Here is a 23,768-nt window from a genome sequence, read left to right as displayed (position 1 = left end):
AACGTTGCCCATACCTGAGTCTGCCGTTTCCTTGCGCCACTCATGAACACCGCACGGCCGACACTTGATAGTCAGCGGTTCCAGGGCGGCAGCTGGCGAGGCGATGGGCTGGCACAGGAAAGACCCGTCGTAAAAGAGTGGGTACAGCGACGGATGGATGAGGTTCAGCACCTGCTCGTTCGTGCTCGGGTGCCAGTCTTTCAGCTTGGCGTAGTAGTCGAGTTCTTCCAGAACATACTTGATTTCTAGATCAGTCAGACCCTGGCTTTTGGCCTCAGTAGTCCACTTCTGGCGAATCGCACCGTCCTGCATCTTGACGGTCTAGCCTGGCTTGGCCCTGATAGCACCGCTCATTGTGACCATACGCATCTCCATTACCGTGCGCATTTCAGTGTCCACTTTGGCGTACACAGCACCGCCGCCAAGCTTCTTATGGAGACATTTGAATAGTGTATTGATACTCATTGGAGGAGCAAAGGAGTAGAAAGACGGAATCCAGCGGAAGAAAAGAAGACAGTAAATGACTGGGCTTTGTCGTGCTTGTTTCTGAGTGATGGTCAAAGGGCATTTTATAGTCATTTTCATGGCAAATTATCCGCAGCCATTTTGCGCAGGTTCTGCGGCTTGAGCCGAGTTGCACATCCAGATCATCCATTCGGATATACGGGAACTGAAAGCGGTGCTTCTGAGCATTCGAATATTTATTCAGCAAACAAGGACCTCCACCAGCAGACTGGCACCGTCGCTTTGTGCGTCGCTGATCTGAATGGACTGTGTGTCCATGCTATGCGACTGAATGGCGTTCTCTTCGTCCCCATGATGCTGCGCAGCAACATCCTTGTAATATTGAACCCTGAGATGAAAGTGGATAGAGCTTTTTAAACTGTCCACAGAAATATACATGTCTTCAGGTTTACTCTCAGTACCATTTTGTGGATACTCCGGATGTTCCATCCAATCTTATGATGGATAATCTCCTTATATCCCCAGGATCCACTAAATATTATTTGAGAATTAATGAATAGACCTATATCAAATACCCAGCTAGGCGTACTCACTATATTAATGTCGACAAAACGAATATATTCAAGTTAAAAGTATGGAGCGGGAGCTACTATATCCACCGGCACACGCATAAATTTGTGCTAGAATCCAGGTCCCAATTAGGTCAGAGAGACGAAGGAGGAAAGCACCAGAAGGACAAGCACGGATCTCATGTTTAGACGAGAGCCAACATTAGCCTTGCTCTCAGTCACAGTGGTGGCCACAGTCACAGTGGCACCTTCAGTCTTGGGGGTGACATAAGTGGAAGAAGTGCCTGTAGTGGGGGAGCTGTCTCCGGAAGAAGCGCTGGTCCTAGTCGACAAGCTGCCCTCAGCCAGGGAACTGCCCTTGGGTGAGGAAAACTCCCCGGTGCGAGAATACTGAATAATGGCATTCTTCAGGTTTTCGATATCCTCGCGGGCGGGGTGGTTCCCGGGGCAGTTGAAGTCGCGGCAGTCGCTGCCATTGCAGCACGTGAAGATGTCGAAATTCTTGTTACAATCAATGTTGATATTGTTGACGTTCTTCCAAAGCAGATCAACCATGCCATCGTGCGCCATGAAGAAGGCAGAGTACTGGCCGTTGGCACGTCCGGGCTTGCAGGAAACCATTATTTCGTCTTAGATAGACTTGCTGCTGGTAGGGGGTTTAGAAATATTGTCCAAGAAGTGGATAAAGCTGTGACGAGCTGTGTTGCTTTGGTAATGTGGTACGATCAAGACGGTGGGTGGGCTCTGCCTGCTTTATACTGAAGCTGGTCTCTAAAATAAATGTTCTTTTTTGACCTACTCACCACACCTTTGGCAGGGTGCCCACACAGACCACAGTGAATGCGGAAGCCCTGAGAGGGAGAAGGAAAAATCGCCGCCCTTGCCAAAAATAAATTATCGCCAAGGTGGGCTTTAGAAAAAGCGAACATTCCAGTAATCTCCCTTAGTGAGATATGCAGAAAAGCGAAGGGCCTGCTAGAGTAAGATATCCCCAACAGGAAGCTCTATGGCCACCTATCTGAGCTGCTATGTGTAGTGTGGTTTGAAAATCAGGCTTGGCTGAGATTCTTTAGATCTCAAGACAAGAGCTCGCGGGGATTATATTTTTGGGTAGATTTATTCATAATTCATCAAGGACTGTGCATTTGCGGACTACCGAGACTACTACACTGGTGCTGCCATGGGGAGGTGTTCTATAGGCAATGTATCGGCCGACTTGGCATGCAGATTGCTTGCAGAACTGAATGCTCGAAATTGCCGCCGCAGTTACATTCAGGCCATTCATGGCAGTATCCTAGCTCCACATGTCAGTACCAGATCCATAGCTGGGTGATGAAATAAAGTTATACTGAGGATATGTTGATGAGCTTTGGATATAACATTGCTGCTCAAAGGACAGTAGTTTCAGGTAATCATATTATCAGCGATAGTAATGTATGTAGGCGGTGTTTGTAGCCCAATGGTTACCAAATAAACAGCGTACATGTAATAAAAACGAAAAATGTTGATAGTTATGAGTGTCATATGTAAATATTTAATAGCGACTCGGTTGGAAATGGCGGCTATTGGTTTTCAAGTAAATCCGGTTACTGACTACTGGCAATACGCTTATTGAGCTCACCATGCAAACGGTATACAAAGCGAATTGGTTGATCGATGAGTATTTCTGCCTTGGCTATATTAGGCATCCTGTCCATGATATAATCGCAGACGGCATCCTCATAGCTGTATTCCCGGTCATACAACCTATAGTAGAAGCTCCCGGTAAACGCAATGCTTTCTACACTAGTCCATTGGCCACCATCAAACCCCTGGTTCTGTAGGGTCTCGTGGAAGTAGAACAGCATGGTTAGTTGGACACCAACAACATACATTGCCTTTGCATTGCTGCACATGCCCGAGGACGTGATAAAGGGAATGTTGGATGCCCATTGGTATTTCTGGTGGGCCTCTTCGGTGGCTCGCTCGTTGGGCTTGGTTCTGCTCTGGACGATAATGGTCTGGGAAAGAGGGTGTTTCAGGACATCCATCCATAGGCGGCATACGCAGGCATAGTTAAGGAGCTCGTGGTACTTGAAAATGGTGAGCTCGTCAGTCATCACTTGATTGGCGAGTATGCCTAGTACACGGTATATGATATTGCCGTTTTCCAGTGTGTGAACATTAGAAATGCTTTGGACCATGGAGAGATACAAAAATACAATTGTGTGGGGCTAGTGTTGGTGGGAGTAGATTCGTGTAGTCATGGCTAGTTTTTTCTCAGCGCTCTCGAATATCAATGCATTATGAGATGCGGCTTGCATCACAATTTGCATTGTGATCAGCGTCGATAAGAAATGGAGCATCCTTACATATGGATCAAAAATTGTAGCCCATTACTGGGTTGATGTTGATATCAGGTATAAATGAACATTACTACACACAAAGTCAGCAAAACACCTGTTTTTTTTTAACAATGTCGATATCACCAATTGACCGTGCACCGCCGTGCCAGATGCCACTCATAGCCACTGACTGGCTGTACACGAACGAAGGCAACGAAAACATGGTGTTTGCATACACTGGTACCGACGAAACACTGCGCGGATGGCTACTGCGGTTGACAAAAAGCCCCGTAGGCAAGTGCACCGACATGCCTGAGCACCAGCAGCTCCACTACAAGCAAGATAGTATCGGGTACACAAGGCAGGTAGTCGGCAGTTTGATCGGCAGCGAGTATATTCTCCCGCAGCGTCTAGTATCGGTAACCAAGGAGTTCATAACGGCGCTGGGAGGGCTGGCGGAGGACTCACGGCCTAGCCACCGCAAACACCGGCAGATCGATACTGGGCAGCGCATTGCAGTGGTTACACCAAACATGATCGGACCCGGCATACTTACAGTGGAGGTGAAGCCCAAATGGGGGTATTTGCCTGACGCCGAGCAGATTTCGGCGGCGACGCAGGTAAAACGCACAGTTTGCCGGTACTGCATGCACCAGCGGCTGAAGCACACAGAGCGCATTAGCGGGTTCTGCCCACTGGACCTGTATTCAAACGACCAGCAGCGCGTACTGCAGGCGCTCGGGCATCTAGCCGAGTCACCACAAAACAACCTGCGTGTGTTCGCCGATGGCCGGCAAATCGAGCTTCCCAACAGCAAAACAGTCGACTGGAAAAAGACTAGCAAGGAGATAGCGCGGGTTTTGGAGCAGGAGGGGCTTCTTTTGCGGCTCAAGCAGCTGCAGCAGAGGCTGGACCGGTTCGACATTGAGGGTGTGTTTCCGATGTACCAGCGAGCACAAAGCGATGGCATATTTGTGAGCGGGCAGCCGGACATTGGCGACTGGGTTGAGGCAGAGCGGCGGTTTTTGGCACGTGCGGATGCCGACGTGTGTTCGGACAAACAGGCAGTTCTGGAGTTCCTGCTGGCAACGACGCTGAAGGACATTTCGGTTCTGATCCAGCTGGCTTCATCGGATGCTGCTGCAGACCAGCCTGGGGCAGGCGTTGTGTCATGGAAGACGGCTTCTGTTGCTGGACAGCACGTGCGGTACCGCATGGTGATCATCGACGCCGACCCAAAGAAGCTCTCCAAGCTGCCCGATTACCTGGCAAAGGACCAGGAGATTGTGTTAAATTACCTGCAAGTAGGTGAGGACAGAAGATGCGTTGAATAAAAGAAGAATAACTGTTAAAGTGTGTCTACGCGAGCCTGCGACGCGGGCCGCGGGTTGGCCGGCAACGGCGGCGGCAAACGTGCCGGAGCCAGACTCGTATCCTGAGTGCTGGTGGTAGCGCTGGACGACGACCGATCGCGACGGATAGCCTTTGTCATTTCGTACTTCATCTGGCTGGCCCTCAGCTCCAGCTGCTGGTCGACAAAGGCCGCCGCGTCCTTATCGTAGCGCAGCCGCAGCAGCCGCAGAATCACGTCGCTCTTGTCAGTGACCAGCATGTTCTGGCGACGCAGCTTGTTGGCAGTGGCGGCGTTGCGGTGGGCCCAAACGGAGCGGGTGCGCGCCAGGGTGGGCGTGGCGGGGCTGGGGAATACGGGCGTGCGGACCTCCTCGGTGTGCGAGGGCGTCGAGAGGTTCTCGCTGGACGAGTCGAAGCCGGTGGTGTAGCCGCTGAAGCGCGGGCGCGTCAGGTTATCGGTGTTGAGCGGATGCAGGTCCTGCTGCGTGGGGATAGGCGGCAGTGGCCGCTCGTACCGCGACAGGTCATCGAGTGTCGGTTGGGCGTTCAGCGCCGGCAGAGGTGGCTCGGCGGCTGGCTCGGCAGCCTGGGCAGCCTGGGCAGCCTGGGCACGCTCAGTGGATGCAGTGCGGGCGGTGGCAATGGCCGAGGCATGCAGCTCATGCATGTACTCCTCCATCAGCTCCTTGGTGGTCATAAAGTACATGTCGCGGACGACCTTGAGCTCGCGGAACTTGCGGCTCGTCAGGATTTCTTCGGAGATGCCGTCGTGGTCGTCACCCCCTTCAAAGTACCACTTTAGGAATTGCAGGCAGTCGAAGACGTTGTTGACGTCGGACTCGGTCAGCGGCTTGGCCAGGCCCTTGGCGCGGCCATGCAGTGGTGGCAACAGGATGTCTTCGAAGGCATTGAGGATCTCCTTCCAGACACGGGCAATCACGCCGTTGGCGGTGTCCACGTTGAGATCAAAGAACAGCACATGCAGGTTCTCCTCGAGATAGTCGATCAGCGGCAGCAGCGCCTCGTGGCAGCTCTCTTGGGTCACGCGTACGGTGGCGGGGCCGCTGTCGGACAGCTTCAGGAACTGGATGGAGCGCTCGATGGCCGACACGTTGCTGGCCAGGCGCGTGTGGCGGAAGCGCGGCTTCTGGACGACCAGAATCTGCCGCAGGTAGTCGCGGACGTACACCGCCAGCTGCTCGACGATGCGCTGCTGCAGGTCAGCCAGCGTGTGCTCGAGGCAGCGGAACATGCGGCCGCTGTAAAAGTCGACGTCGTCGCGCTCGCCATCAACGGTGACGCGCATCAGCAGGTGCCCAGCGGGCTCAAGGTCTAGCATAACGTCCTGTGTGCCCTCAGTCTGGCCAGCCATCTGCGGCGACAGCACAAAGTACCCGCGGCAGTGCACCTTCTCCTTGTGGCCCAGCCGCTTGGGGCCGTCACGTGTACATACCCGCACCTCAACCGGCGTAGCTTGCGGGGGTGCTGGTGGCCGGCAATGCCACGTCGAACGACTGGTTCCACCGCGGATTCATGGAGTTCAGTGCTACTGCGCGCGTCTTGCCGATTTTCTCGCGGTGGACTGAGCCGTCGTCGGTCTGCGACGCAATGCTCAGCTTGATGTACGGCTGCGCACTGGTATCCACCTGCACGTCGTGTGCACGCCGGTACAGCTCAAGGTTCTCCCCATGGACTACTTTGAGCGAGAACAGGAATCCGCTGGGTGCCGACGCCGTCAGTGACGGCCGTGTCTCGCCGCCCAGCGCGTCTGTCAGCTTGCGGATCTCCAGCTCGTCGTACAGCTCGTGCAGCCGGTCCATTGCCACTGCAAGATTGTTGAGCTTGACGCACGCATCGCCGCCCACCTGCAGCCCGGTGGCCTGGTCGAGCCGAGCTGCCGCTGCTTGCACCGCCGGGGCCACCGCCAGCGACTGCTCGCGGTATTTGCGGTTCAGCCGTACCCCGCCGAATCCATCGGAACGGCTGCCCGGCCGGTCCTCGGCTGACAGGCTCAGGCTGACCAGGAACTGCTTGACCATTTCGTCGGCGTATGTCTCAAAGCACTGGCACAGCGTTTTCATGAAGTGCGTCAGGAACCGCGCTTCTGCCTCAATGTCGGGCCAGGCAATGCGGCGGATCGTACCCACTTGCTGCGAGAAACACGTGATTAGATCGATGGCGGATGTCGAATGCCGCGGTGCAGGCTCGCTGCCAGCCGGAGTCTCAATGACCTTGTCCATGGCCAGTGCGTTGCGCACCCAGCCGTCCGACTCGGTGGCCAGCTGGCTGAGCCACAGTGCCGTCGCTTCATCAAAAAGGCGCTGCGTGTCGATGCCCTCGAGCGCGCGGTCCGAGTAGCGGCTGTGGATTTTGGCCATGCGCTGCAGCAGCCCAAACAGGGCCAGCGCAGCTTCGATGTTGGCATTCTCAGTGCAGTACCCGGCATGCTCAAGGTGTTGCATCAGATCAGTGTAGAAATACTCGATCTGGAGTTCGCCAACGATCCCAGCAATGTCGAACCGCCGATCGCCGTCGCACAAGAGCGGCTCGGTGAAGATACTCCGGCAGTTTTCGTAATCGCCGAGCACAAGCTCGCCCAGGAACTCGTAGCTCTCGAGCTTTGCTGGACCCGACGGTTCAATGCCAAAGTACCGGTCCTTGAGGCAGCTGTAGCGGTACTGGATTGATCCCTCCAGCATACTGATGACCTCATCGCGCCGCCCGGGGATGTTGGGCATGGGCTGGTTGGGGACTACCGGGCAGGTGACGTCGTTAATGACCAGACAGCGCAGCGTGCGCTTCAAGACCGCATTGTGGTCGGGCCGCTGCTGGTCCAGCTCCTCGATGACGTCCTCGACACACCCAAGCGTGTGGAACTCTATGGCCTTTTCGATGTTCAGCAGATACGTGTAGTGCGAGACCGGCCACTCGTGCGGCTTGATCATGTGGATGATGCGTTCGACCTTGCCAAACGCGTCCAGCAGGTACGCAGCCGGCAGGATGCCCTCGATGTAGTAATCCTTGACTACATCCAGGTAGCAGGCCGTGCGGTAGGGGACACTGATACGCCATGCGATCATGCACTGTTTGAGCAGGTCCTCGCCCGCCATCGACAGCGGCAGAGTTGTTTTTGGGTCTGCAGTGTCGAGATTGCCGATAATGTCGTGCACCACAGCGCGCTGCACCAGCATGCGATAGTGTGATGCCGCACTGGCTGGAATGTACTCAAACGCAGAGTCGGCGTCGACTGCGCCGGCGAGCTCGCTGGCTGGTGGCCGCATGGGCTGCGCTCCCAGCTTGCCGCCAGCAATGAAGTTTTGTTTGAGGGAGCTGGTGATGATCAGCTGCTCCAGCGATGTGATCTCGCGCTGCTTCCAGCATTCGTACGCCTGCCGCGAGGCAAAGTCTGCAGGTGTGCCCACAAAGCTCTGGTCCTGCTTGACTACTGCCAAGCACGCCCGCAGATCGCTCACCGCCTTCTAGAAACAAAGAAGCAAAAAAAATCACGTTGAGTTGTACGTAAGTCGGAGAATGTCCCGCGTGCATTGGCTCTGTACTGCAACTTACCTCCTGTGTCACCACTCGCCGCAGTTCAGCCATGATCGAGTTGTGCTCATGATCCGGCACTTGGAACACGCTCTTCAGCCATGCGCAGATCGACTTGTCTGACTGCGAGCTGTCCAGCGTCGATGTGCCGCTGACCGTTGACGGTGCATCTGACTGTGCCCGCAGCCGGGCTCCGCCCCCCGTCTGCAGCACCGGTGAGTTGCCCTCGCTGAAGTCGTCCAGTTTGAGAAGCGCCAGCCCAGCCTCGCGCGATGCCTGGGCCTTCTTCTGCAGCACCGTCCTGAGCAGCTTGACAAACTTGTCCGCCTGGCTGCGCACGGTACGCGCAACATCCGCGTCATTGACGATGCCCTGCGCATGGCACCGCTTGCGGGCAATGTCCGAAAACATTATCACTAGGTCCTCAACCGTGCCGCGCTCGCCCAGTGCCTCACTGTGGGCACGGCTCTTCAGGTGCACATGCAGGTCTGCGTAGCAGCCGGCAGTAAACGGGTGAACCGACGACTCGCTTGCTGACGTCTTCGCCTGCCGCGCCACCGCCCGCACAATCCCGCTGGTGAGCCGCCCTGCATTGGGGCCCTCGTTTGCATGCGAGCCGCCCACCAGCCCAGTCAGCTTGCCCAGCGCCTTGAGCCGGCCGCCGCCATTCGCCTCCTTCAGCATGCGCGACGCATTGTCACCGAAATCGAACAAACTGGAGCGCCAGTTCTTGTACTTTCTGCCTGCCTGAATGTGCGGCCCCAGGTCCCCCGGCTCGCCATTCTGTGGCCGCACCAGCGTCGGCGTGCGATTGTTCAGGTTTGGTGTCCCGCTGGCCACCCCCACCGTCCGCACTGCAAACTGCGTTCCACCACTCACTGTATGCGCTCCCGACGCATGCGCTGCCCGCGCTGTCCCCGAGCTGACACTCGCTGAGCGTACCCGCAGCTGCTCGTTCTCGGCGTCCAGCAGAATTGCATACCGCAGCGCGTACTGGTATGTGATGCGCTCGTCGATTCCTGCTGGCGCATTCAGGCTGCGCATGCTGTATGTGCTGAGGTTTGTGCTGGAGAACTGGGTTCCTAGGTTGGGTGCCGCGCTGGATGCCGCTGTGCTCTGCCGTGTCATCACTGCCGGTCCGTCAAGAGAGGCAGCCGATCCGTAGAGGCTGTCGTGCCGGATGGCCTGGAGGTTGCGCTGGAAGTCTACTGCTGTGGGCAGTGCTGAGAGGTCCTGCGGGCCGCCGTGCAGTGATGCACCCGACCCACCGTACTGGTCTGTGTATTCGCTCGTGTACTGCTGGTTCATACAAAGAATACAGAAAAATAGGGCTTTAAAAAATGGAAAAAGAACAGAGGTTGCTCGTGTCAAGATGCACCCCAGTGGTGCTCCTTTTCTGGGTCCTCGGTTAAAAATAGCTCAGGGAAAGAAAGCTAAATAGATAAACGGAACGCCAAGGTTTTTTGTTTATGAAATGGAGCAAAGCAAGAAAGAGAAAGAACTCTAGACCGCTTCGTCTGGGCGAGCACATATAATCCCCCACCCCCACACAGGATGCATGCTGGACGGAAGGGATTCACATCTGTTGTGCTCAAGCTGTACCAAGATCGTCGCTGCTTCTGGATGTCAGCAAGGTTCTTAAACCCCTCCTGAGTGTTCTTGGTACAAACCATTCAGAGACAATTGTAACCTGTCAAAACTCACCCACCTGCGCCCGACTATTCCCATGCTAGCGGCAATTGGTGGTCATGCGCAATACATGTTTTCCGATAGCATGCACGCTACAAGCGGAGCAGACGATGCTTTTCTTGTGTTGTTTTGATATTGCTGATGCTCTCCCCAAACCTAATTACAAATGACGGCATTGCCTGCGGGCCCATGCCAGGCGGCACATCGCTGTAGTCGTGCTGCGCTGTCAGCTCCAGCCTTTCTACTCCTGAGCATGCTGGTATGTACAATGCGATTTCTTCCAAAACAAGCAGTCGCCAGGAGCTTTCTCCCCACATCTGGAACTGTGGCGAGTGAAAAAAATCAACGGGATATCCGGCTCCCAGCTCAAGCTCCTCCCGATGACTCGGCTCATCGCTCGTTTTTCACCACCTCTTCATTATCTTAAGCATTCCGACACTCTTGCTCTCCAATTCGACACACTTTTTTACTACACAATTATGAAGATTGACAAAATTCTCTCAGCACTCGAGTCTGGCCTAGGAGCAACCCGCTTGTCGCCCAACATCTCCGGCCTGACACTGACTCTCTCGCAGCGCACGCGTGCCTCAGGCGCCCGCCACTTCTGGCGCGAGCACCTGCGGCGGATCCAGTTCGCCAACCCCGCCCTGCCGATCACAGTGAACTACCCGCGCGAGCCATGCCCGCCAAAACTCGATATCCAGTTCGCCAACGCCAGCGTTGAGACAATCAGCGTCTCGGGCATGAAATCGGAAGACATCTGCAAAAGGCTGCTCGAGAAGAGCGTCTGACAGTTTTTTAGTTTCAAAATAAAATTTTCCCTACTGTGTTGTGCTGATCAGCTCTTGCGCCAGGGCCTCGAATTCGGGCTGCTGCTGCCGGAGACTGCGGATCGCTGCCACCGGGTCGGGGTCGGAGAGCGCTGCTGCGATTAGCGTCCGCAGACTCGGGCTCTGCAGCTGCTCTTTGAGGCGGATCGAGGACGAGAGCTTCTGCAGGTCGGCTGGCTTGAGCCGGTGCTTTTCCTCCTCTTCCTCGTTGTCTATCTCGGGGATGTTGGCGGATACCTGCGGCTTGGGCGTTGGCTTGGGCGGCTCGGGTGCGGGTGCTGCGCATGGCTCGCTCTTGTGGATCTTGAAGCATTTGACTGAACAGTACCCGGCCAAGCACTTTGGGCACTTGTACTTAGACGCCGCGTCGTGGCAGACTGTGCACTGCGCCATGCTACTCTTCGGCTATGAGAATGAAAATAAAAGCGGACAAGGTCCAGAATCGGTCTCATAGCGGTTTGGTAATACGCATGTCTGCGAAACCTGCATTAAAATGGGCTTTCGCAGTCAAGAAACAGCCCAGAACCCATTTATGCAGCGTCTGTGCGTACCCAGCAAAACAAAAAAAAAAAAACAAGCAAATACCGCCCTCGCCCGCTCACATCATTCTGCCCTTCGCACATCTGCCAATAATGCGTGCTCTGAAATCCTACAACTTCCAATTCTCCAACCTACGCGTGCCACACCCGAGCCTGGACTTCCTACGCTTTACGCGTGCGGAGGAACCCGCCGACGACACAAACTTCACCGCCATCGTGTCGACACCGATAACCATCGACCTGTCGGTCTTCCACGGCTACCTGCACGGCTCCTCGATCGCCGAAATCGTCGCCACCCTGCAGACTGAGCCCGACATGCAAGGGGCCCCGGCCTCCGCCATTGCCGAGTACGTCAAAGGCCAGATGTACCTGTTCCAGCACATCGAATATTTCCTGCACCGGCCGCGGTACTTTCTGGAGCAGCAGCACATGTTGCCGCTCAGCATGCAAGCCAGGACGTCGCTGATCGAGCGCTACTATATGTTTGACGAGCCCGTGATGCTCGAGCTGCTGGGGCGCAAGCTGACGTCGCGCACGCGCACTGCATTGCCGGAGGTCGCAGCGCGCGCAAACATTGCCGTGGCCAGCTGCCGCAGGCAGTTCGAGAATGCAAAGCGCATCGCCAAGCAGGTGGACGACGTCGAGGGCGTGTCGCTGGCAACCGAGATCATGCAAAAGTTCGCTCTGCCCGAGGAGCTGGCGAGCCAGTACACGCATATTCTGTTTCTCACCATCAACCGCATTGACACTACCAAGCGCTGTTTGGCCCACTTTTCATTCAGCGACTTTGACTTTTGCGCTTGCACCATTATCGAGCTCTGGACATCGCCCGCCAGCACCATGACATTGGATAGCATTGACACTGATCTGACCGCAGCCGCCCAGCAGCTGAAGGGAATGCTTGTTGATGACCGCGAGCGATTCGATGCGTTGTTCGCCAGCCTCCGCCAGGCCATCCAGACGCCTGGCCAGCCGCTAGTGGCCATTCTAGAGAACCGAAATGGCAAGGGCCTTGCGCAGGTGCGCGCGGTTATGCGGTCCTCGTTTGCCATTGTCGCCGGCCTGGCTACAACGTCGACTCTGCGTAATGTCCTGGGGCTCATTGTCGAAAAGATTGTCGATGCATTCGTCGCCCTGGGGCTACGCTCGGAGGATATGGTGGTTATGTACAATGCGTTTGTCGTGCAGGCAACGCGGCTCCTCGGCGAACAGCATGGCCAGGATACGGCAGCGCTGGTCAATGCGCTTGAGAGATCTCTGACAGGCATCAGGCTGCTTGGCTGCCGCCTGTTCCGATACAAGCCCAGCCTGTTTGACCAGCTCAACAAGATCCGGCCCACATAGCGCGCTGCTGTCTTATATGTAAAATCTTAATTTTTTAGTTGCGAGATATAGAAAAAAAGCTTGTGGAAAAGGGAGAAGTGAGCCCGTGGACATGCGAATGATGCTTCGTAATTTTAGATAACACCGTACTGGACTGGGATCAGGGCCACAGACTCCGAATAGTCCACCTGCTGGCCGTCGGGCGTCGCGATTCCAGTGATGTCGAGGTCATAGTACGACTTGCTGCATGCAAACGAGATCATGACCGGGAAGAAAGCTCCGGCATCGTCGCCAGGCACACTAAAGTCCAGACTGCCATCCTTGTTGCTGGCGTCAACAGTTGGGATCTGCCAGTCGAGCGTGCTGCGCGCATGGTTCACGCTGTACAGCCCATCGACATCGCCCACCGTCGGCTGCGCGCCGTGCGGGATTGGGATCGACACCACAACATCGTCCAGCACCAGCCGCTCGTTTGTCAGCTCATATTCAATGTTCACATCAATTGAGCCGTGGCCGTTGGGCGTCGGCCAGCAGTTGATCGTGAACGGCACCGCGTCCTCGTCACCCGAGACGATGCGCCACTTGAGCACGCCAATGGGCTGGCCCAGTGGGAACGAGCCGTTGGCGTCGCGCAGCGCAATCACCGACTCGGCGTGGAATTTCTTCTTGTCGATCTTGGGGTGCGTCTTGACCTGCGCGTTGTGCGTGTCGTTCGACAGCAAGCCCAGCTGCACGTTCGCATACGCTTCATCGTTGACCACCAATGACAGATCACCCTTGACCTCCATCTGCTCCAGCCCACCGTCCCGATTAACGATGGCTGTGATGTGCTCCTCGACCTGCACATGCACGCCCTTCATGTCGACAGCAGGCAGCGGTGCAGCAGCGGCAGCGGGAGCCGTCGCAGGAACCTCTTCGGTGATCGACAGGTCCTGCTGGAACTGCTGCACAAGATCAACTTCATTCTTCATGGCACCCATGATGTCGGCACCCTTGGGCTTGCGACCCAGCCTCATGCCGCGTGCGGTTGATGTGAATGCCGACGTGGATGCTGCCGGTGCCGTGTTCTGCGCGAACGATTGACGCACGGGCTCCGGCTCCTGCGACAGCAGCGGCTCGTAGCTGCCGCCCATCCGGCCACCGCCGCTGCCTATCATCGAACCGCTGGAGCCCGACCCAATGCCTCCCAGGCTCGGGTTGCCCATGCCGCGCTTAGCCGCCTCCCGGCGCTGCTGATCAAACATCTTGGCTTTCCGCTTGAGCTCCTGCTTCGCCTCGCGCTCCTTGTTCCGCTCGATGATCTCCTGGATCTTCTCCTCGTGGCTCTCCATCTCCATGATCGTGCGCAGCTTGCCCAGATCCACGTTGTCCCTGTACCCAAGCGTGATGATCTCGTCGAATGACGACAGGATCTCAAATCCGTGCATGATCACGTCCTGCTGGTCGCCGATGTCACAGATGTCAGAGACTGCGCGCGCAATCAGATGCAGCGTGTCCATGTCCTGCACAATGTTGTTCTGCCGACTCGTGATCAGAACCGCGTACATGTCCTCACCGATCGGCTGGTATACGTACCGGATCGTCTCGGTCTCCACCGTTGTATGCTGCTGCTTAGGGACCATCAGCTTGGGAAACGACGCCAGGAGTCCCTCGATGCGCGTGCGGGGCATCTCAACAAACTGCCGCGACACCAGGGCTACAAGGATGCTGGTGTTTTTAGTAGCCCAACTCGCAAAGTCCTCAGATGACCCTCCCCTGTCCTCATTCAATTCTCCATTGTAACGTACCCTTGCCGGTCTTTGTACAGATAGACGACGCAAGCACAACCTAGAATGCAAAGAGAGAGGCAGGATTTGGTGAGTGTGCGTTCAGCCTATACTATGTCGGTGCTATACTGTACTGGGCTGGGCTTGAATTCCAGCCGCCTGAATTCAGGCTGCTCTTTACCATTTCGTTAATTCTCTCTGTGTATGTGCTAAAGACAGATGCGAGTGGTCAAATCGGAGAAAGAGATGTGCCAAACAGTGCAGTCTGAAGAAGAAAAAGGTGCTGAAAGTCTTTCGGTGAAAGGGGGAACAGACGTAAGCCTGGAGAGTGAAAATGCCAGGGCTAGCTGCTGGCTCGGCTGGCAGGTGTGGGTGCGGGAAGGGCTTCTGACGCGCTGCTTCCACACTGAGCGCTGCAAGAAAAACATGGCCACAGCCCATTGGCCCGGCCCACCGACCAAGAAAAAAGGCGTGGAAATCGCCCACCCACCCTCCAGCACACCAGCGCCGTGGCTGCAGCCTGTTCAGGATGCACTCGACATACCCGCCATCTGCACATTGCATATACACTGGAATAATGATGTTGATGTTGTTGATGTTGTGGTGGATATTTGGAAAATATAACGTTTTTGCTGCTCGCTAGAGACCACATTGTATTGATTTGACAAACAAGAAGTGAGGAGAATAGCAAGCAGTGTGCCTGGCAGGGGCGCGAAGCGAGTAGCTTACTTCAACTTCTTCTTGGGGCGGAGCTGGTTGGTGTGTCCGCACTTCTTCTTGCGGCAGTTGGTGGCACGAGGCGGCAGACGAGCGTAGCACTTGCGGCAGATCATCTTATCGCAGTTGTAGGTCGACGCCAGGGCCTTGAGCGACGGCTCAATGATACCACCACGCAGGCGGAGCACCAGGTGAAGGGTCGACTCCTTCTGGATGTTGTAGTCCGAAAGGGTGCGGCCGTCCTCGAGCTGCTTGCCGGCGAAGATCAGGCGCTGCTGGTCAGGGGGGATACCCTCCTTGTCCTGGATCTTCTGCTTAACGTTATCGATGGTGTCGGAAGACTCCACCTCGAGGGTGATGGTCTTGCCCGTCAGGGTCTTAACGAAAATCTGCATGGCTACAAAAAGGTGGACGCAATTGAGCATTAGTGTGTCGTCGACCGTCCTCACTCAAGCAACCCAGCAATGCGCACATTCCAGAGAAAGCCAACAGCGTCGCCCTGGTGCCAAGAATTCCGAGCATCCACTCCATTTCGAATTCGCGCATTGGAATTCCAGAGTGTGCTGCCGTACTTCTGGCCTCCATTCTGCCGCCATGATTTTCCGTATCCATCCACGCATGGATTCGCCACACCGTTTCCCCCGACACCCCGACGGATGCGCGCAAGCGTCTAATTATTCCAGAACTTACTTAGCGAAAACTCTCGATAAAATAAAGTGAAAGATGGATCCGAGGCTGACTGTCGCGCCGAACTTGTTTTGTGGTTTGCCCACTCCAGCGCTGGTTTGATCCGTGATCTGATTCTGTTCGATCAGCTCTCTAAAAACAACTCCTATTATCCATAGATTATGGGTTGAGCTTTCCCCTACGCTGAAATCACATGAATTGACCTGCACTTTTGGTACCAGGAGTGCCCTGATGAAGCCCTGGAGGGAATTCGAACCACCTACCGCGCCACCCATATAGCACACATAGCTTTCTGATAGAGATGGCAATGTGTGTCGTTTGCGTGCAACTGGCTGTCTTCGAGAAGATGTGCAAACGCTGCTAAGGGCATCACAGCAGCAGCAGCAGCAGCTCCCACTGCTCGCCGCTTTTTGGCTGCTGTTCTGTAGATCTGCCCCACATACCCACGTGACTCCTACGACCAGTTGGGACTTTGGGGTTGGTACCGGGTTAATTTGTCAGAGCTGCCGAGTTCTGCACTTCAGCTCTGTTATCTTCGCTTTAAGAATAAGCTATCTACTTTACCTTCTGCCACACGTAGTCGAAATGTCAGGTAAATTGCTCAGTCGACTCCCCGCATACACGCCCGCACGGAACCGTGTTGCTCATTACTCTCACGTAGCCGCCTACCTCGCCAAGGAAAGAGCCGTCGCCATCGAGGCCGTCGAGCGCGCATCCCTCGTGTGCCAAGCCGTGTTCAAGCATCTGGTCACTGGCGAAACACTAGTCAAGAAGGACAAGTCCCCTGTGACCGTTGCTGATTTCAGCGCCCAGGCTGTGGTCAACTCAATCCTAGAGCGGCACTTCCCTGCCGACCCGATCGTGGGTGAAGAGGATTCAAAGGACCTGCAGGGTGACGCTGGCCGCGTACTGCGCGAAAAGGTCGTCGAGCTGACTAACACCACCACAGAAGCGCCCATGACAACCGATGAGATTCTGCGCGCAATCGACCGTGGCCAGTACGCCGGTGGCTCGTCTGGCCGCCATTGGACGCTGGACCCGATTGACGGAACTAAGGGATTCTTGCGTGGCGAGCAGTTCGCTGTGTGCCTGGCGCTGATCATCGACGGCCAGGTGCGTCTGGGTGTTGTCGGGTGTCCGAACCTGCCCTATGATATGAGCAAGCCAGACGGCGAGCGCGGAGTGCTGATGGTGGCCGTCGAGGGCCAGGGTGCGTTCCAGCGGAAGCTCAATTCTGGCTCAGATGATGTCGAGACGCCTATCCACGTGTCTAATGTCCCTGATACTAAGGATGCCAGCTTCTGCGAGTCTGTCGAGTCAGGACATTCGAACCATGGCGACAATGCCAACATTGCCAAGCTACTCGGAATCACCAAGCCCTCGGTGCGCATGGACAGCCAGTGCAAGTACGCGGCTGTGGCCCGCGGCGACGCCGATATTTATCTGCGCCTGCCCGTGTCTGACACCTATGTCGAGAAGATCTGGGACCATGGTGCTGGCAACGTGATCATCCGTGAGGCTGGTGGCCGAGTGTCCGACATCCACGGCAAGCCACTGGACTTCTCCCTTGGCCGCACGCTCAGCGCCAACAAGGGTGTTGTCGCTGCCAGTGCGAGCATTTTTGATGACGTTATCAAGGCTGTGCAGGAGACACTTGCAGGCAAGCTTTAATGACCTCCTGTTGTTTTATACAAAGATATGCGACTCATACATCTCTACACACACTCGGTTGACATTGCTGATGATTGTATCCACAGCATGCTGCCAGCCCTTGCCCTTGCCCTTGCTGCTTGCCCAGTACTTCAGGTGCTTGAGCATGCGTTCTGAGGCGGACAAGTCATGGAACTTGACCAAAGACGTGGCGTAATTGCTGAATTCGTCAACATCCTCGTCGAGAGGGCCGTGCGAGTATGCACCAACCCACTGCCGGACAAGATCAAGTACGTCGTCCAGGCTGCTTGCATTGAACAGTACCGGGACTGCATGCGTGCTATCCTCATCCTTTGCCACGCCTTCAGAAGAACATGGGTCAGCCACTGGTAGGCGTTCTTGTGGACCAACACTTGCCGTGTCCTCTTCGTTCCTGGCTGGTGTTGACGTGGTTGGCGTTGGCGTGGTCTTGGTGTGCTCGCGTGCAAGCTCTCGGCGGATGTTTATTGGCAGCTCTTCCCACACACTTCTGTCCATCTGCGATGGCATTACCGGATCCAGCACCTCGGCCTTTCGGAATGCTTGCATCAGACTCTGGCCACCTTTGCTACCGGAATTTGGCGGGAACACTAGCTTGCGTGGGCGGCCTCGACCACTGTACCCTGAACTCCCGCTCGCCTTCCGCCCGGGCTTGCGCGTAGCAGATGAAGAGCCGCTGGACGTTGGAGTGGCCCTGGTCTTTAGCGCACCTTTTCCTTGAACAATGTTTATGCTGGGGTCGATCTGCTGGTATACCGCCTGTAACTCCTGGCGAATCGACTCTGGCAATTCATTAAAAACGCTAGAGTCCAACTGTGACGCCGACGGCAGCTCGATGACAGGAATGGCACCGCTGGGCTTCGATGTGTCAGCTGCGGGTTTTGTCAGCAGATCGCCAATGTCGCCTGCTACATCCATCGAGTTGAGCTTTGACACCTGGATCCCAACCGACCGAATGTCCAGAGGGTCGATTTTAAGCTGCTGCAGCAGGTCAACGCATACAGCTGAGATTTTGGCCGGGTCATTGGTCATTGACGAAAGCCCCGTGCTCTTGCTCAGGCTGTCACAGATGCCGTGCCCGAGAAACTTGTGCGGTTTGCCTTCGCCTTCCCGTCGCCTCTTTACCTTCAATGTCACCCCTCTCCCTGTGCGCTTGGCGGCACACATCATTTCGCATACAACTGCTGACAGCTGTCCAATAAATTGGTCTGCCTCCTGCTGGCTCGAAAAACGGACTCCCCAGCCAACGTCTGCCCCAAACACCTGGCGCAGCTTGTCTGACTCCAGCACTCGGTCGTCGATTCCGCGGCTGTGATTGTACAGTGTTTGACCTGTCTTTTCGCCACAGATGGCCTGAAGCTCTGCCAGAGCTGTTTTACGGATATCCTTGACTGATGTGATGTTGTGCTGTGCAAGATCTTGTTCAAGCGTATAACCAACACCTGGCAGATCACGCACCCTCAAGTCAATGTCTTCAAATTGCTCTGCAGAGATGGCAAAGACCCCGTCTGGCTTTGCTTTATTTGTAGCCACCCGTGCCAGGAGGATACTGGACCCGATTCCGATACTGGCAGTGCACTGCGTCTGCTCGAGGATGATCTGGCGGATATGCTGCGCTAAACGCTCTGGCTTGCCGTCAAAGTCACGATACACAACCTCGGTGACGTCAAGAAGAGCCTCGTCGATGCTGGCTGCCTGGATCTCGTCGGCAATTTGTGTGAGCTCCTCGTAGAATTTCCGCGATATACGCTTGTACGTGTCAAAGTAGTACGGCACTGTCATCAGCCCTGGGCACCTCTCACGCGCCGGTCCCAGGAACATGCCGTTGCGGACCCCAAACGACCGAGCGACATAGTTGCACGATGCAATTTGGCTGGTACTCCCTGGATGGCCCATGCCCTGTAGACTACCCTCATTGATCTGGTTGCTGTCTGATGGCTGCAGCTGCTTTGAATGGCAAACGACAACAGGCTTGTCTTTCAGATAAGGATGTGACAGCAGACTCGCTGTGACGAAGAAGCAGTCAAAATCGACATGCATAATAATGCGCTGACTCCGACCCACCTTGTCTGCACCCGTGCCCTTCTTATACTTGGTCCGCAGCTGTGCAACATAATCCTTCATCTCGGCCCGCCATGCTGACATGTGGTGCAGGCGAGAGTTCTCGTAATACCGCTTGATAAAGTCCTTGTCAGATGCCAAGTTCTTTCGCACCCAGCTCCGATTGAGCCCTTCATTGAATCTGTCGATCACAGGCGCTGGTCTTGTCAGCAGTCCGAGATCGGATGGCCCTGGGCCTTGCGTCGGCCGCTGGGCAGCCAACTGCGACAGTGGGTCATTGAGTGCTTTTATGCTGGCACCAGTATTGCCTTGGCCGATAAGCTTGTATTTGTGCCACGACAACTGCTTTCCAACACGCACGCTGTCAACAACCCACTCTGGTCGAACCACCTTATAGTGTCTAAACTCCTTTTCCTTGGTCAGCGTCAGACTCGATGCAATAATATGCGTTACCTGCGTCTTGGATAGATAGTGGAGAAACTGGCCGCCGCGTTCAATCAGCAGTCGCTTCAATTCGTAATGTGACGGCTGCGTGTATCCGTTGATGTGGAACACGACGCCAGAGAATATCGCCTCGTGTGCTGGTAGTTTAGCAATGCGCTGCTCGGCTTGCTCGGCTAGCTTGCGCTTGCGTTCGCCAATATATGTGTGGAAGTCGCCGAACCCTGGCACTACAGTGCCAGACTCTTTAGCTTGCTCAACACCAAGCAGCCTCATGGTGGAGTCTGCACCCTCTGGTTCCTTATGTTCGGCAGTGGCAAGATAGGTGCTCCTGCCATAGCGCTCGCTATCAGGCAAGACTGGCTCCAGCTGGTACTCGACGACAGAGTTATCATTCTCGTCTTCTGTTGTTTTGCTTGTAAGGTTAGACATTATATAAAAATTGGCTGCTGAATATATATCTGTATACACATGGGAAGCAGAAGATGCAAACGGGAGAGTTAACCGAGGACAAAAGGTACAAGTCGTGTGCCTAGCGCACCCACCTTCAATAAAAACAATCAACCTTTTCCGCAGTCGGTGTATGGGAATGCATCATTTCTAGACTACCGATTTTGCCATTGTGGAAAAATGCTCCCACTGTTTCTGCGCTGCCTCCATCTCGTCGGCTATGTCTTTAAGTGCACTGGTTGTCTGCTCTATGTCTTTCTCCAGCGTCTTCAGACGGTCTTCGTCAATCACTAGCTGGTCCTCCTCCTGCCCCAGAAGGAAGTTCATGTATGAATCGTCAAACTCAAAATTCCCTGTGTCCTTTGGTCGACTGCGGGCATGCCGCTTCAATGATGCCTGTGTGGACGTGATGCCAGCATTGCGAAGCTGTTCGTTCTCCCAGTCGCTAGCCTCGCTGGCTTCCTGAGCCTCCTCAATCAGTTGCTCTTTGGCTAAACGCGAGCTTTCTCTGTATTGCTCACGCTCCTTCTTGTCGATTATTACAGCATCGTCTTCGTCCTCAGCCGCTACGTTTCCTAAGATGTCATCGTCGTCATCGTATGGATTGTCAAGGCCTGGCCCGCTAATTCGTGACCCGGCAAGGTTATCTGACAGGGAAATGTAGTCAGGCTCGTTGCTCCTGCCACCGAATCCTTCATCGTCCTCGTCAAATTCGCCGTCCAGTCCGTATGCTCCTGCTGCCTGACGCTGTCGCCGCAATATCTTGGCTTGCAGAATCTGCTGCGCATCGGGGATTCCGTCGGTTGCAAATGGATACGGCGCTTGCTGACCCTTTACTGGATTTCTCTCTGGCTCATCAACAGCTGATTTGATACTCGCTCCTTCATCTTTGGAATGCGGTATGCGCGTGTCCGCTGCAGAAGTATCTTGGTCTGGCACTACACTCCCATTCCATTTACCTGGCGTAGGCTCTGTAGGTGCTGCCTCTGCGCTAAAGTTGAGCCCTGTACTGCCGCCAATTGTCCGCTCAGGCTTTGCGGCTGGTTTTGCTGAGCGCTTGACGATGTCAGCCGTAGCGCCGTCGTCTTCGAAGGCACTGTCGTCCTTTTTGCGGATGTTGCGGCGCCCTTTTGACTTTTTAAATCCAAACATAGCTCCAAGTAGAGAGTGAAATGGTGACCTGAGTGATGTTGACAAATGAGACCGCGCAGATCGTGGCCTCCCTCCTCATTGGCGCACATAGGCAATGCACAGCGACAGTTTATGGGGAGTGTGTTACTGGCCCACCCACCACGCCTATACGTGCTATTGCATTGCCGGCGCCCCTTCCCCTCCTTTCAAACAATACATGGCACTATTTAACGCTGGGCTGCGCGCACATAGGCTCCGCTTAGCTGGCTATCTTTAGAGGTCGGCCAATTCCCACCACCACCTTGCGTACTCGCATTTGAAGCGCAAAGCTGACTTTCTGGAATGCTCTTTCCTGCGCAGCACCGTGATTGACTAGGACTGAACTCGACCTCAGCATGGGCAAAGTGCCTCTCACAATTCTAAAATTGGGTTTCCAGGATAAACAAATCAGCAGTGGAAATTTTTAGCGGGATATCCCTATTTTTAGCGTGACAAATGGATGTTCAAAGCGCCTTACCTGTTGCGTACTGCAAGCACGCACCCCCTCTCTCGCGTGAATGGCGCCGTCTTTCGGATTGTTCGACTCAAAAACCTTGCTTCTACTATACTGCTGGAATAATCGCCAGCACTGTCCTGAATCCCCTCCCTCCCCCGCACTTTAAGCCGTATAAGTGGGAGGCCGCGGACTGGTCTCTGCTCGATTCCGCCATTCTCTCTGCCCCAAATACATTCCTGCTCTGCTCCTCCCCCACTCCTCATAATTCCTCAGTCTAAGAACACAGCCTGTTATTTTGCACAATGAAGGTTTTTGCCTCGTCTGTCATCGCTGCTGCCGCCATGGCTCTTGCTCAAGCATGCACCATTAATGTTCGCGTTGCCCGTGACTCTACTGTTTCATACAACGGTATGACCTGCGACAACAACATCCCCTGCAACTCGATCCCGTTCGGCTTGGACAAGGCTCTTACGGCGTTCAGAGGCAACCGCGACTTCGAGCGCGTTCTACTGGGATTTGACTTACCTACTACCAAGCCGATTTCCAAGTGTGTGCTCAAGATCCCGACTCCAATTGAGGTTGCCACAACTGGCGAGTACACGCTGACCGCCTTAGTTACAGATAACAACTGGAATGAGACCGCTGTGGCTGGTGCTAACAAGGATATGAGTGGAACACAAGTTGGCTCGGTCAAGGTTGTGGCTGGCCAGACCCCTGGCGACATCGATGTCACCTCTGCCTGCCAGAATGCTAAGGATGACAAGCTCAGCCTCTTTATCGATACCAGCTTCCCCATGGTTCGCTTCAACTCCATCCAGTCGGGAAGCCCTGCCATCTTCTCCCTTGACATCACGTACTGAGCGTTGCTGTGGCATGGCACTCACAGGCGGATTGCTCCCGCGGAAAACAGATTCTTATTTATATTTGCTTGGTCTTTGTGGTTTTACGGAACAAAGACTTTAACACTCATGGCTGCACCACATACCAAGCACCAGTGACTGGGCTACTATTTGATACACCCTGGCCGACTACACGACTGATTAATATATGAAGCGGTGGGCAGCTAAACTTTTTCTCGATTTTGTGCGGGATGGCATCTGATCGGATTAGCGACACGTCACCATGTAACCCTACTTGTACGATACAGTGCCGATGGGCAATCAGAGATTCCTCGGAACTATATGGCAGTGTACAAAAAGTGGCGTGGTATAAACAAACTGCTGCACAACAAGACCAGTCAGCGTTGCTGAATATTTTTGAATGGTACTATTAGGAAAAATAGCGTTTGTAGAGTCTATACCGGCACCAGTTAAACAGCTTGCTAAATGTAGTTATTTGTTACTGAAAACGCCCAAGATTGCCGGCCACGGTACAGGCTACCTGTTGCTCGATCGCTCAATTCAGCTGTCTCTTGTGAGGCATCTGATCAATTGGCAGCCAACCTGTATCGAATACAGCTAAAACCTGCTCTATACTCAGCTTTCCAGGCTGACGACGTCTGAATGAATGGAAGCAGATAAATATGGTAGTATTGTCTGTTCCCTGGAGTGAAGGACAAGACTTAGTCTGCAAAGGCGCTAGACAATATTCACAGCTGTGTGCAATATGGCATAGTCGCATAACGGCCTGCTGTCCATAGAGGGTGGACAGCTGAATCCTCCGCTGCAAAAAGCAGACCCACACCACTTGCTT

The 23,768-nt window shown here is 54.7% G+C and overlaps 2 protein-coding genes across 2 annotated transcripts; both read right to left on the bottom strand.

The window, feature by feature from the left end:
* Nucleotides 1–1,070: 1,070 nt before the first annotated feature.
* DL89DRAFT_271043 (uncharacterized protein) lies at nucleotides 1,071–1,745 on the bottom strand. Its single transcript, XM_040888866.1, has one exon. It carries the CDS (start codon nucleotides 1,653–1,655, stop codon nucleotides 1,164–1,166), a length of 492 nt encoding a protein of 163 aa, XP_040739602.1. The 5' UTR covers nucleotides 1,656–1,745; the 3' UTR covers nucleotides 1,071–1,163.
* Nucleotides 1,746–20,515: 18,770 nt separating this feature from the next.
* On the bottom strand, nucleotides 20,516–21,668 carry DL89DRAFT_116700 (uncharacterized protein). The gene has a single exon (XM_040883164.1). It carries the CDS (start codon nucleotides 21,599–21,601, stop codon nucleotides 20,600–20,602), a length of 1,002 nt encoding a protein of 333 aa, XP_040739601.1. The 5' UTR covers nucleotides 21,602–21,668; the 3' UTR covers nucleotides 20,516–20,599.
* Between the last annotated feature and the right edge of the window lie 2,100 nt (nucleotides 21,669–23,768).

Source organism: Linderina pennispora (genome assembly GCF_002104995.1).
Source record: "Linderina pennispora strain ATCC 12442 chromosome Unknown DL89scaffold_33, whole genome shotgun sequence".
In the NCBI taxonomy this organism is placed as follows: domain Eukaryota; kingdom Fungi; phylum Kickxellomycota; class Kickxellomycetes; order Kickxellales; family Kickxellaceae; genus Linderina; species Linderina pennispora.
This window is presented reverse-complemented; position numbering and strand designations above follow the sequence as displayed.

Excerpts from the sequence above, each read along its gene's own strand:
- DL89DRAFT_271043 (XM_040888866.1), bottom strand. The coding sequence starts at position 1,655 with ATGGTTTCCTGCAAGCCCGGACGTGCCAACGGCCAGTACTCTGCCTTC.
- DL89DRAFT_116700 (XM_040883164.1), bottom strand. The coding sequence starts at position 21,601 with ATGTTTGGATTTAAAAAGTCAAAAGGGCGCCGCAACATCCGCAAAAAG.